At 40.8% G+C, this 15377-nt stretch overlaps 1 protein-coding gene across 7 annotated transcripts in view; it reads left to right on the top strand.

The window, feature by feature from the left end:
* Positions 1–15377, top strand: part of BCAS3 (BCAS3 microtubule associated cell migration factor) — a 1710065-nt gene that overhangs the window by 950445 nt on the left and 744243 nt on the right. For all 7 annotated transcript variants that reach the window (XM_073573260.1, XM_073573307.1, XM_073573290.1 and 4 more), the window contains 2 exons: positions 1547–1647; positions 14141–14337. In XM_073573260.1, the coding sequence (XP_073429361.1) occupies positions 1547–1647; positions 14141–14337 (298 nt within the window). The remainder of the gene's footprint in view (positions 1–1546; positions 1648–14140; positions 14338–15377) is intronic.

The raw sequence follows: 15377 nt of genomic DNA, 5'->3' as shown, positions 1-15377 counted from the left end.
ACTACCTCAAAAGACGCAAGCTAAAGGTTTTACAATGGCCCTCACAGTCCCCTGATCCGAACATCATTGAAAATCTGTGGCTAGACTGCAAAAGAGCAGTGCATACAAGACGACCCAGGAATCTCACAGAATTGGAAGAATTTTCCAAGGAAGAATTGATTAAAAGCCCTCAAACAAGAATTGAAATGCTCTTTAATGGCTACAAAAAGCGTTTAAAAGCTGTGATATTTGAAAAAGGGGATGGTACTAGGCACTAACCATGCAGGGTACCCAAACTTTTGCATTAGCTCATTTCTCTTTTTGTAATTTTTAAAATATAAAAGATGAAATTTTTTTTTGCCTAAAATACAAAGGAAATGTAGTTAACTGTATCATTTCATCTTCAACTTGCTTAACTGTCCACAATAACTCTACTATAACAACCAATCACTCGTTTTGTATAGAAGGTTGTGCAAGCTTTAACTAATGATCGTTACTGTCAGGTGGATCCTTTTTTTCTCAAATCGACATTTCATGTACTGCATAGACTGCCAATAATCATATTAGCCATCATGTAATATTATTTTTGACAGTGTCTGATTGGTCAAAACTCCTTGAATTTTCTTCACACCAGCCTTAGAAGAGAACTCCTGTTTTGAATTCTCTTACCTTTCTTTTGTGTGGCTTCAGAAATGCACATCTTTTTCCAGTCTCGTTATTTTGGTATGCTTTTCTTATTCTGAAATTCCCGCTGTGTACAGCACTGTTTGCCAGTCATGTCTTCCATTACTGCTACCTACACGCTTACTTTTTTTTAAAATGCTGAGCGAGAGAAACTGCAGCTTTATGCCCTCCTCCAGTGTTATTATTTTCAGCTTTACACTAGGCTGATTTTTCTGGACACTGATAACTTTATACAGTACTTGTCGTGAAGCTCTGTCAGTGGAAGACTTTCAGGGCTTCCATGGACAGGCTTTGCGCTAGCCACTCCATCTGACAAATCCCAGGGATTTAATCATGGGCTCCTGGGTTGGGTCCACTGCTGCCTGTGTGATGGAGCAAACTGGCAGAGGGAGGTCAGAAGACACGTCAATATCAGGAGTTTAGGGACAGGAACAGAATCGTCATGCAGAAGGATAGTCTGAACACTGGCCGAAGTCAGAAATGGGAATCAAACAGCCTGAGCATAAGTTGAATAACAGAAGTGAACCATAGCAAGTTTAAACTATAACTGGCAACTCCAAGCAGTATGCTGGGAATTTAAGTATGGTGTGATGCTCTCCAATTAGCCACAGGAGAGAGCTGACTACTAATGCAGCACATCACACACACATACTGCAAGAAAAGTGAGTACTACAGTTTCAAGCCACACTAGTATCTCTGGCTTTACAGAGCCTGCACTGTACAGTGCTTCTAGCCATTATGTCTCCTCTATCACCAGTGCAGCCCACTGAATGAATATTATGGCGCCTGGTGACAGAAGTAGATATCGTAGGAACAAGTCCGGGTGGAGATGTGACAATGCTTATTTATTCATAATTTTGAAATTATTAAATTTCTTTTGTAGTGGTGCCACCTGGAAGTCCTGGCCCCCTCACACGACATGGCTCTTATGACAGCTTGGCCTCAGACCATAGTGGTCAGGATGATGAAGAATGGCTTTCACAGGTAAATAGTGTTACTTTTTTTGTAAGACTATACCAATAAGTAAATGCGATGTTCTTGAAATAAATGTATTAGTCTACTATTTAAATGCAAATATTAATTAAAATTTTGGTACTGCTGGATGTTTAATGATTTAGGGTATGCAAATGTACTCCTGGTAGTCTATTTTTAATAATTTGATGACAGTGGAAGAATACCTGAGGCAGGATACATCTTAACAAAGCAGTTGCAAGGTAGTTGGTAGGTGTCTTGAGGTTTGTCAGGGATATCAGTAGTCAACAATTTTAGCATTAATGGCCTATGTGCTCAATAGACAGTTCCAAGTAGGTGTTGAATTTGAGAATTAAAGGGGGTATCCACTACTGGACAATCCCTTCTTAATAAAATGAGGCACCCATGTAAATTATAACAATCTATACTCACCTTCTGCAGCGACGCCGCTCCAGCGATGTTGGCGCACCTGTTCCAATAGAGTGATGTGACTCGTTACAACACGTGCAGGCTGCAGCCAATGAGAAGCTGCTTGTCAGCTGCAGCTTTTACTATTTTGTTTATTTGCGGACGTCCTTCTTGATGGTAAAGGCTGCTTTCACACATCCGGTGTTTTTGTTCCGATGGCGTGCAGCAGAAAGCCGGACCGCCAGATCAGGCCTGCAGCGGTGACACCGGATGCAGATGCGGCGCCTGATCCGGCTTGGAAAACATTTAATGGAGCCGCATCGGGGACGAGAGAGGCAGCGGTATGCGGGGGGTGGGGGGAGAGAGAGATACGCGCACGCTCGCTGGGCACTTGTGGGTTAAACCTCACAGTGTCCGCGCATGCGCTGTTGAAAAAGACGTTTCAGCGCGGCAAAAAAAGTTGCAGGCAACGTTTTTTGCTGACGCCGGACGGCGCAGGTTTGCCGTTTCCGGCTAAAAACTGAGGCGCCGCATGTCCATCCGGCACGATGCGGCGATCATTAAATTCTATGTGCCAAAACCGGATCCAATTTTGGATCCGGTTTTCTCACTTTTCGCCGCATCATGCCGGATTCAAAAAGATGGATGTGTGAAAGCAGCTATATTGATGAGCTTCTGCCATACATCGGACACTTTAGACTGCATTTGACGCAAGTCACGTTAATCTCAGGGAATAGTTGTGCGAGTATAGTATGTTTTTATTTTGAGTGCTGAATTGATTAAGCAAGGGTTGCCTAGTAGTGGACAATCTCTGTAAGTTTGCTAGTGAAATAGAAGAGATAGAAGTAAAAGATCATCCACATAAGAGCCAGCTTTCTAATTACCGTATATACTTGTGTATAAGCCGACGCGTGTATAAGCCAACCCCCCTAATTTTGCCACGAGAAACTGGGAAAACTTATTGGGCTCGCGTATAAGTCTAGGGTGGAAAATGCAGCAGCTAATGGTAAATTTAAAAAAAAATAGATACCAATAAAAGTAAAATTAGTTGAGACATCAGTAGGTTAAATGTTTTTGAATATCCATATTGAATCAGGAACCCCATATAAAGCTCCATACAGTTCATGATGGCCCCATAAGATGCTCCATACAAAATACACCCCATATAATGTTGCACAAAGGTTAATAATGGCCCCATAGATATATATGCACCATATGCTGCTCCATAAAGGTTATGGCCCCATAAGATGCTCCATAGATTATGCCCCATATGCTGCTCCATAAGATACTCCATAGATTATGCCCCCATATGCTGCCCCATAAGATGTTCCATAGATTACACACTTCCCCTGATGAAGCTGCGGCCAGCAGCGATACGCGTGGGGCTCCCCACATCACCTTTGGTCCCAGGACCACTGTCCCATTTGCCTTGCTATCCCCGACGCCCTGACATGAGCTCTCCTGGTTGGTGACTTGCTGGCTATTTTAGCCCTAAGCCTTACCTTGGTGCTTTCTTCTAGGCAGTATATTTTCATTTTAGGGGTACTCCCTTTTCATAGGGGCACCATTTTTACAGGTATCTCATGCAAATACTCTGATCTCATACAGGCCTCTGTCTCTTTTTTTGCCTTCTGGGGACGCCCAGATTGGCACTATTTCTGCAAGTATTCAGGATTCATATATATACTACTTTGTCTTGGGGATTCTTGTTTCACCCATATTATATTATTTTGTGGTATGCTATAATGCTGCTTTATGGGACCTATGTGATGTGTTTTGTCTTTTTAATTGATTTTATTGTGGTTTGTTTTGTCTATTAATAAAAATTGTTTATATACTTTCTTACGTATCATGGTCTATACATATTTTTATTTATGGGTGTGCGCTTTTTTGTGCATGGATCTTTTTCTCTAATTGTTCCATAAGATGCTCCATAGATTATGCCCCCATATGCTACCCCATTAGATGTTTCATAGATTATGCCCCCATATGCTTCCCCATAAAATGCTCCATAGATTATGCCCCCATATGCTGCCCCATAGGATGTTCCATGGATTATGCCCCATATGCTGCCCCATATGATGTTCCATAGATTATGCCCCTATATGCTGCCCCATAAGATGTTCCATATATTATGCCCCATATGCTGCCCCATAAGATGCTCCATAGATTATGCCCCCATATGCTGCCCCATAAGATGCTCCATAGATTATGCACCATATGCTGCCCCATAAGATGCTCCATAGATTATGCCCCCATATGCTGCCCCATGAGATGCCCCATAGATTATGCCCCCCATATGCTGATCCATAGATTATGCCCCCATATGCTGCCCCATATGATGCTCCATAGATTATGCTCACCATATGCTGCCCCATGAGATGCTACATAGATTATGCCCCATATGCTGCCCCATAAGATGCTCCATAGATTATGCCCCCATATGCTGCCCCATGAGATGCTACATAGATTATGCCCCCATATGCTGCTCCATAGATTATACCCCCATATGCTGCCCTATATGATGCTCCATAGATTATGCTCCCCATATGCTGCTCCATAGATTATGCCCCCATATGCTGCCCCATATGCTGCTCCATAGATTATGTTCCCCATATGCTGCTCCATAGATTATGCCTCCCATATGTTGCTCCATAGATTATGCCTCCCATATGTTGCTCCATAGATTAGGCCTCCATATGCTGCTCCATAGATTATGCCCCCATATGCTGCTCTATAGATTATTCCTCTGTATGCTGCCCCATAAGATGTTCCATAGATTATGCCCCATATGCTGCCCCATAAGTTGTTCCATACATTATGCCTCCATATGCTGCCCCATAAAATGCTCCATAGATTATGCCTCCATATGCTGCTCCATAGATTATGCCTCCATATGCTGCCCCATAAAATGGTCCATAGATTATGCCTCAATATGCTGCTCCATAGATTATTCCCCCATATGCTGCCCCACAAGATGCTCCGTAGATTTTGCTCCCCATATGCTGCCCCTTATGCTGCTCCATAGATTATGCCCAAATATGCTGCCCCATAGATTATGCCCCCATAAAATGCTCCATACATTATGCCCCCATACGCTGCTGCCGCTGCTGCTGCAAATAAAAAAAATGACATACTCATCTCTCCGTAGCTGGGGGCCAGGTGCCGGTGTCCCCACTGGCTCAGGGCCCCAGCACCTAAGATATTCACCTGTCTCCGGTCCACTGCTGCTCACCGCTGTCTGCCGCATCCTATGTCAGTGACTGTTCAGGCAGCAGAGGGCGCGGCGCACACTAACTACATCATCGCGCCCTCTGCTGCCTGAACGTCATTGACAGAGGACGCGGCGAGCAGCATTGGAGCGGGGACAGGTGAATATAGCATATGCTTACCACCTCCTGGCACTGTCTCTGCAGCCCCCCCCCCGCTTCTCCCATGGTCTTCCTTCCTTGAGCGGTCACATGGTACTGCTCATTAAAGGCATGAATATGATCCGACACCTCCACTCCTCCTCCCCCGCTCACTCCCTGGTATATGACTCGCGTACAAGCTGAAAGGGGGACTTTCAGCCCCAAAAAATGGGCTGCATATCTCGGCTTATACGTGAGTATATACGGTAGCTCTTAATAGTTAAAAGCAATTTTTTTATATTATTTTTTCCCTCCGGTGCTGGAGTCCAGTCCTTTCGGACCTCTTCATCCTTTATTACCTGGAAGCCAGTCTGGTGTGTTATCCACACACCCTGCACCATACCTTGATCAAAGATGGTCTTTTTTAGGAGCTTTGGTGTTTGGAATTCCAAGTTTTTTCTTTTTCTTCTGAAGCTATCAGAGAGTGAGCTGTATATAACTTTTTTCATATATATTTTTCCATTTGTATTTATTACCTATATCGCAGTAACAAGCTTGTCATGATTAAAATACTGCAAAATAATTGTGAATGAGCATTGATAAAAAAGCTAGTATTTCAGCTATCTTGCTGTGTAAACAGGCTGCCAATCATCCAATGAACAAGCAAAACGCTCGATAATTAGGTGAGATGATATTTTAAACAGAATGATGCAACTCTAAGTACAATGCCAGCAAACGCGCACTGAGCTCGTTTACTTTGGTCTGCTTATGTAAGCAGGCATTCAAACGACTGCCGAATGGTAAATCGGAGGTTACCAATTTTAGGTTGTATCATACTGCCGGTCGGTCTGTGTAAGCAGACCCTAACCCATGTGATAGATTTCGTTAGATAGCATGTAGTATACTAGACATTATTTTTTACATTGTATGTTCATTTTTTTATAAACCATATTTATAAATTCTCTTTTTTTGTCCTCTACCATCTAAATTGCATAGCCATTCTTTTGAGTCACACTATAGCCAATGCATTCCTCTGTGATCACACATTGCAACATGAATTGTTAACTTTTATTGCATCTATTCTAAGACCAGTCTTTTAAAATGTCCTTTCTTGCATTGATTAATATGACAAGATGTTCCAGAGCATAGGGAGATTCTGCACGTCTGCTCCTTGGAGCAGAAGATGTTATTTGTTGTGTAAAACAATAAGTAAGAGCTTTCCTAAAGAAAACACCTGAGTACAGTGGAGCTGGCAGTGCTAGGATTTAATGGCGCAAATTCCCTTTATGAATGTGAACAACTACTCCTCAATATTGTTGCCTTGATGGGACGCCTATGTGGGATATAGAAGATTGCTGCAGGCATATGAGAGGAAGTGCAATCTTTACCAAAGAACATTTAATTCTATATTCTTCAAGGACTTCCTAAGCAAAAGCCTGGGAATCCTACGTCTCTGCAGGAAAACTGCTGATATGTAGGATGTAATTGTGTTCTCAGACAAGGGAAAAACAAAACCAAAAAACCCTAGAAACTAGACTGACCTAATATCCTTCTTCACAAGAGAATTTTAAGCGCTCAAGCCGCAAAAGTTTATCATAACATGTCACTTTATTACAGGCAAAGTGGTATATCCAGAAAGATACTATAATTTTTAATAAGCGCAGTAGTTCTCAAAAAACATCCTGGGGCATATCTAATCATCTACAGTCAGATCATAGAGATATTTAATCTCTGTCCTACATTTCCCCCATCTAAACATATCCTTGGTTGTAGAGCTGCTTTGTTCTTTTGGAAGTTTTAATTTTTTTTTCAATATTTTCTTCTTTCACCGTTATGATAAGGACACATTATCATTCAGAATAATAAAACTTAAAGTATACCCTCAGTGATCTATTTAGAAACCTCTTTGGTTATGATGTATACATGCTGTTGCTGCCTTTTGGTGAGAAGATGCATGCTATATGAAAGTAAATCCTACAATTAGATACATGCATGAATAAATCAGTAGCAACATATGGACATTGAAGCCTCTTTACTACTTTTTATTGCGAAGCAAAAAAACTTTGCCCGTGATTCATCATTGTTTTTGCACCTTTTTTAAATAGATAAAAAGGGCAGGTGCTATACTTTCAGTCCAAGTACGATATGCCAAAACATCGGTGTCACGAAGTGACTGGCCCTGTGTGACAGGACCCAGTAAACGGTCGGTCACTAAACGAAAAACAAACAAGTGAGCACCGGGGATAAAATTACAATGGTGGGCCCTGTGATTGGGAACGGGTAAAATGGACACCTCCTGCACTCTCCTGAGGCTGTGCCCTGGTCTATCCTGACGTCCCTATACGGCTTCTTTCAAACCGTCGGTGAGCAGGACACCTTAGCCCTCGCTTTCCCTGCACCTATCCCTCAGTAGGGAATTGGAAAGTGCGGACACTGGTCCCACAGCTGCACTAATACAACACCAAGGGAAAATATAACAGACAAGGTAAGACAAACAACACTTAGCTTTCTCTGCTGCAATGCACCGCACAGCAGAGTAATGCACCCGATAACAGCATTCAGCTGAAGCACCACTGCACCAGAAAGCTCCTTTCTTAAGCACGGTTGGTTTCCAATAGGACCTGTATAACCAACAGTTAGCTGATGCATCAGGTGACCTTTTAAAGGAATGTGGGAGTGGTCACCACCTGCATCAGCAAACTCACCTAGCAGAGCAATTACACCAGCAGCCACCGGGGAGGAGAAACTGATATTAACCCCCAATGGCCTGAAAGGAAAAACATTTTAATGTGAGAATACAGATCTGACACAGATCCAAAAATTGATCTTGACAATCGGACTGCACTTGGACCCATGGTATTCTATAGGACTGTGCACATGTCAATTTTTTTCCTATCTGAAGAAAAATCGCAGCATGCTCGATTTTTATCCAATATTCGGATCGCACTTGGCCGTGCAAGTCAGAGAGTCTTGGAAAACAACGGGGATGACATCCAAGTTTGGTGCGATTTTCATAGATTGACTGAATGGAGAAGATGGAGAATTTTTTGTTACATCTTCTATACATCTGAGAAAATTGTATCGTACTGTGATGAGACTGTGATCAAACTCCGATGTGCCTAATATGCAATATTTTAAAGGATCATGTGACATTTTATTGTAAAAAGGCGTAAAAAAAGGTCATTTTTTATTTTTGGTGAAATTTCTCAAACTGCTTCACTATTTTTAAATATTTGCCACAGAAAACAGCAACCACAAGACAAAAAAATGCAAGTGATAAATTTGCCCCTTTGTGTTAATAATAACAATCTAAATGATGATTGGGTATTTTGGCTTAAATATAGCACCCAGAAATTATATAGGGAGTTGTATCAGGATTTTTGACAGTGGATATAAGAAACTAGTAGAAGAAATGCAAAAAATCTATTGTGAAAGTTGTGACAGTTGAAATGTTTCCAAAACCCCAATATTGTACAGTATATATTAGTAAAATAGAAGTTTTAAGCCACAATATCAATTTTATATTATGTACATAAAAGCACAATAAAAGTATTGTGTCCTTTTCCCTTAAATAAAGTATAGCTATATTAGTAAAGAGTTATTAGTAATGTAAGTACTGGATATAAACTCTCATTGCCTGGGCGCCTACAATGGGATTTCATGTCACAACTCATGCCCAGACATTTTGTACTTTACATGCTTGACAGCCAGATAACTGGAGCCGCAGAACATGAGCGGGTAAACTCGCTGAAAGTGCCAAGCCTGGTGACAATCGCTGCAACTTTAGCGGGTAAACTGAAAAGTTTTTCTCTTGCCAGCACCGTTCTGTTCTTTCCAATTTTCTTGTTTTTAGCTTACTTTTCAGAATCAAATGTTGTCACCGAATTTATCGAGAAAGCCTGCCCTTCACTTCAACTTTTCAATTAGAACAGTGGGTAATGTGTGTTGTCAGTGTGAAGTAGATACAATATGTTTGTCCTGCACACAACAGGAGAGTGAATAGGAACATCTGGCCATAGCCTCGATTAAACTGCAAAGGCATCTGTTTACCTCTCGGCTCTGTGACACTGATGGTTCTGAGCTTAAAATATACAGGATGCTTTATCTGTGGCCTAATTTGCACTGCTTCATGAGATACAGGCTGCGAAAGGAACGGAAATCTCTCAGGGCAACCCGAGCATTGGTGAGAAACGAAAGGTAGCAGCAGAGAGGCTCGTGTACTCGCAACCTTCAAGGCTCATAAATCTAGCAACATATTCAACATTCTCGACTGAATAAATCCGAGAAGTTGGGCTGTAATTCATAACAGCAGAGAAACAAGTGTTTCCACAGGCAAATTTCTTGTGCAATAACCTCATAAGCTAGAATGGCCATCATGTGCTGAAAATAGTATATTCCTATAAGTCTGAAATGCAAGGAAACTATCACAGTGTGTAGACTAGCTGACTTTCAGGATCTCACATGCAGTATTCAGATACACTTTCCTGTGCCTAACTGCCTCATACAAATGTTTTGAAGACTGTGCCTTTGATTTCTGAATTAATCAGGTCAATTAGCTAAGAGCAAATGCATATAGGGTGACAGCACACCCTGCGACTGGTGGCAGGCACCTGAAACTTTGCCTAACGACTGCAAGATTGTGAAGCCAAATTATGCAACCATTGGGCTTTAAAGTGGGCTGACTTTTTGGGATGCATGCAGCCAGCCACAACATATCCTATTACTGTTACGGTTCTGCAGCACAGGGCTAGGGTAAGATGGGGGAAAACTGACCCTGCACTGCAACTAGGCTGATACCCTTCGATGGAGTGGGCGACCCATAGACCCACCGACGATCCTAGGTTAATCTCAGTGAAGGCCTATAGATAGGGGGAAAGGGGTCCCTGAAAGATCTAAGGACTGGGTACAAAAACGGGACACCTCCTAATAGAAATGCAGAGAAGGCTGCAGAAGCAAACTGCAAACAGAAACTAAGACTAGCAGAACCAGAGGTCCCAGAACTGCACTATTTAAACATACAGAAGGCACAGCAAGGCTCCAAGCCAGACTTCATGCGGATTAACATTGTTGTCCAGCAAGGAATGGGAGACAGGTGCAGGTTAGTAAAGGATGATACAATCACCTGACGAAAGGCAAACCCAGCACCAGGGGAAAAAGACCAGCAGCCAGAACACTACAAGAAAATGGCAGATAGTCACAAACTGAACAGATTCTAACAATTACCCTTAGATGAGTCATGGGGAGAGTATTGTACATATTGGAGATAACTAACAAGACCGTGACAAAAATACAGTACTGTGCTGTAAATCAAGAAGGATTTTAAACTAGTAAGGTTAATAGTTTCTTTTAAGCAATTAACAAAATGCAAAGTAAATTAACAAAAGATAAATCTAAACTTCTTGTCTTCAAACCAGCATCAGAAGATCAATTCTTCTAGGTACACTTGCGCACAGCTTTTGAAGGAACTTGGCAGCCAGGTTGTTCCAAACATCTTAGAGAACTGACCCCAGATATTCAGTGGATATAGACATTCACAAATCCTTTTGTCTCTTTATGTAATGCCACACTGACCCCATGATGATGTCAGAATTTTGTGGGAGCCATATCATCGAGTGTGTGTGAAATTGCATGAAGAAACAGATATTTTTGTGCAAGCCTTCATCTACAGAAGACCAGTGGTTAGTTCTCCAACATGTTTGGAGCAACCTACCTGCCAGAATCCTTCACAAACTGTGTGTAAGTGTACCGAGATTGAATTTATGCTTTGATCATGTATTGCTTCTAAGAGACATTAGAAATAGAACCTGTAGAGTGGAAAATTGATGAAGAATTGAGGATTCAAGTGATATAATGGCTAGAAATGTTATTAGTCATACTGTGCACACACATACAACTTATTCTGAGTCATAGTATGCTTTAAGGTATAAAATATAGCCAATATTCTTTTTTAGAGGGAGGTGGAAATGTTCAATCGTACTTCACAGGTGCACCTATACTCACTGTGATTTGAGCTAGTATTGTTGGCAAGTAATAGACTTCTGTTATAACCTTCCACTGGGAGAAAAAAAAGACTATATTCATTTTCATAAATGCAAAGAATGTTCCCCAGGCTACATTTTCATTGCTGTTTTTATATCTGCAGAATTTTCTTTTACAGAACATGTGTTTGCCGTGAAATATTGTGTAAAACTTGACTTGTGTTAAACCACAATCCTGTTTACTTTCTAAAGTAACGTTTATTAACATTCAGTGTTACATTTATGAATTTTTACAGATTAATAAAAAATGTTTAATTCCCTTACAAATTTCTAAATATTTGCTCAGCTGTGCCAGTACAAGGGAAAAATGGAAGACAATGTAAAACAAATGTAGAGCAATCCCAAGGGCTGTGAAATAGTTTTGCAGAATTTTCCTTTTCTCATCCCTTCAATTATATAATGAAGATATTTCAAAATTAGAAATATTGCTGTCACTCTGTACAGCAACTGCAACTTGTAACATGCTGTTTTAGATTGTTCATTAGTCTGTAAGTTTATATTACAGTAATGATTTTTGGGGTCTACTAATATTCCATATTCACTAGATTGAAACCTGACAATAACCGTATAGCATTTTTTCCAATTCTTGGACAAATAAGTATTGCGGTATATCTAAAATTATTTTCAAGAATGTAGATCAGAAAACAAAATTATCTGTCCTTTTTTTTAAAGGTCTATTATCATATTCATGGCATATCTTTTGGAAGCTCCACTGCATGGAGTGGCCTTTCTGCATCTCCATTATCACCAGAATCTTGTTCTGTTGATTGATAAGTAAAAACCTTCCAAGAGGAACTTGCACTTGTTGTGCATATCCCATGAATATGCCATGCATATGTATGAGGTATATAGTCTGTTAAGTAAACAGTGTGTTCTAACAGATGGTCTCCAGCAGAGAAAGTCCTTCTGCCAATAGTACCGTACATGTGCTTAGTTGGGAAGGGGACAGCACATGCACAATTCTTAACCCCTTTGCCCACTTGGGTTTTTCCACTTTTTTGCGTTTTTGTTTTTTGCTCCCCTTTTCACAGAGCCATAACTTTTTTGCAACAGGTTCTTAGGTTTATTTAAATAGTGAAAAAAAATTCCAAAGTTTTTAAGAAAATAAAATGTTGCCATTTTCCGATACCCGTAGTGTCGCTATTTTTCGTGGGCTGGGGCTTGGTGAGGGCTTTTTTTGCGTGCTGAAATTACATTATTATTTATACCATTTTGGTGTAGTTACAATTTTTTGATCTCCCATTATTGCATTTCATGCAATATTGCGGCCACCAAGAAAACTTAATTCTGCTGTTTTGACACAAGTACTGATGGGCGGGGATTATGACGTGCTTTCGTCGCCGGCATGTTAAATGTCGCTGTCGGAATTTGACAGTGACATATAACATGTTAACAGCTGCGGGCGGATTACGATTCCACCCGTGGCTGTTAGGGCAAATGTGCTCACATGTGCCAGAAAAGTTTTGGGTTCATTGCCGGAACCTGCATCAAAGGGAGAGAGGAGACCTTTGACGTACCTATACATCCAAGGTGGTATAGCAGTTAAAAGGGCACCTAAAATGTATTTCTAACTATCTATCCTTAAACCCTAACCTCTTTTATAATTTCCATTATTACACATACCCTACACTTCTTATTTGTCTAATGTATAAATGTGTTTTTTTTACTGTACTTTCATTGACGTTTTATTTGCAAACAGTCTCTAATGTGACAACATTCCCTGCAGCGTCTATTGCCCCTCCTGGACAGGACATCACAGGGGGCAGTGCTGCAGTTGCTCACTAGTTTGTTGCATTGCTGCCCCCACTGAAGATGTCCTGTATACTGGGTGTTGGACACTGTGGGAGATGTGAGTGCAGTGTTGGCTCTCTGTTTCTGTCTGTGCCGCAGCTTCTGACTGAAAGAAAATGTCAGTAGAGGGTGGAGATATAAGCAGTGAGTAACACAGCACCACCCCACAGCTTCTAGGACTGCCCTCAAACAAGTATTCATCAGGGTGTGGTGATAGAATCAGTGAGTGACACCAGCGCAGCCTCATGATGACGATTTGTTTGAGGTCAGTGCTAGAAGCTGTGGGACGGCACTGGTATTTCTCGCTGTTTCTATCTCTGCCCACTGCTGGCATAATCTTTCAGTTACAAAAGTGGTAGGGTGTAAAGATCGATAGTTAAACGACATAATTGAAGAGTAGAGACGTCAGTGAAAGCCAAGAGGGATTTTGGCAGGGTTTACTGTTTAGAATCAGGGCACTTGCCAGGAGTGTTCAAGTCCCTACTTCGAGTTGTTATCACTTTAGAAGCTATAAATCTCCTGAAAACAACCTTTAATACTACTCAGTGCTAATGGTCAGTAAAAGGAGTAGTTAATGTCTTAACAGTGTACAAGATGTTACCCCAGTACTCATTATTTGCCATGTAAAGCTAAAAAGTAAATTTTGGGAGAATAATAGATTGTTGAAATGTTTTATGTGCAAATGTTTGAATGTATTGAATGTACACTATATTGAAAATCTAGTCATAAATTTTAAGAGATTTGAATACAAAAATGTAATTGTATTGACTCATTCTCTCTATTCATGTCACAATGAATTGATGTCAGATTCTTGTAGATCTGATATATTATTTAATTTGTTTATTGTTCTTTCTTGAACTGAAAACACTGTCGTCTATGTGGAAATATAGTTCACTGTTCTTTCTTTTCATGTTCCAGGTGGAAATAGTCACACATACAGGACCTCACAGGAGGCTGTGGATGGGACCTCAGTTTCAGTTTAAAACTATCCATCCCTCTGGTCAAACAACTGTGATCTCATCTAGCTCGTCAGTCCTCCACTCACATGGTCCAAGTGATACCCCACAGCCATTGCTGGAATTTGACACAGATGATCTTGATCTGAACAGCCTTAGGTAGCTTTACTGTGAAGACAAAATAATCTATGGAAATTTGTTTTATTTTTACAGTTGCTAAATTGTTGTTTATTATTTTCCAATTTCTATTATTTTTTTGTATATTATAAATGAATGTCATGTTAATATAATATTAATGGGTTTGTCCACCACTAGGATAATCCCTTCCGAATCTGCATGTTTGGCCTCATTAAAATAAAAATACCTATACTCACCTCCAGTGCCGTTCCAGCTATGTCGGATCTCGCATGCCCGTGGCTAACGTGACTTTGTTACGTCACAGGAGGCCTGCGGCCAATCAATGCTGGCTTCACTGTATTTGCTTCCAGCACTGATTGGGTGCAGGGCTCACATGACTCAACAACCTCGCGTGAGCTTCATAAGAGCGAGTGTCGACACCACTGGAACAGCGTCGGCACATGAGGTGAGTATACTTTTTATTTTAACAGCCATGTTTTTTGTGATTAGGCACAATTCACTGGAGTACAAGCTTTTATGCCTCGTGATAGTAAATTTTGTATTTCCATAGATTCTGCCTTGGCTACTGCAGGAAGACTCTTTTCTATCCTGGGGGAGGTGTTTGCCTTCATTTGATATTCAATTAATTAACTCCGACCAGGAGCAAACCCCCTTCCTTTTTCACTTTAGAGGTGGCACTTTATTGTTGATACATTTTAATGGCTATATTAAAAGTTATATTTTAATTCTCACTTTTTGCTATATATCACATTCTCTTTGGTGAGATCCATACAAATATTTTTATTGGTGGGCAAATCCCCATCATTGCTCTCTTCAATTATTTTAACAGGGGCAAACATTCAGATTGAGAAGGAGTTGCTCTAGAAGTGAACAACCCCAATAATAGTTAGAAAACTTGAAAAAAAAGCCATACATCCAACCAGTCTAGTTTGTTGTAATGCAGTATTGATCCTGAATAAGACAAAAGCAAGAAACTTTGTACGACAAATGAATGGTTCATTCTATGGGACTGTTGGAGATAGCTGGGTGTTTTTTTGGTCTGTCCCACAGGCAATAAAAGG

Source organism: Dendrobates tinctorius, unplaced genomic scaffold, assembly GCF_039654945.1.
Source record: "Dendrobates tinctorius isolate UK_male_01 unplaced genomic scaffold, ASM3965494v1 ptg000007l, whole genome shotgun sequence".
Classification (NCBI taxonomy): domain Eukaryota; kingdom Metazoa; phylum Chordata; class Amphibia; order Anura; family Dendrobatidae; genus Dendrobates; species Dendrobates tinctorius.
The sequence above is the reverse complement of the archived record's forward strand: the minus strand, read 5'-3'. Positions and strand labels throughout refer to the sequence as shown.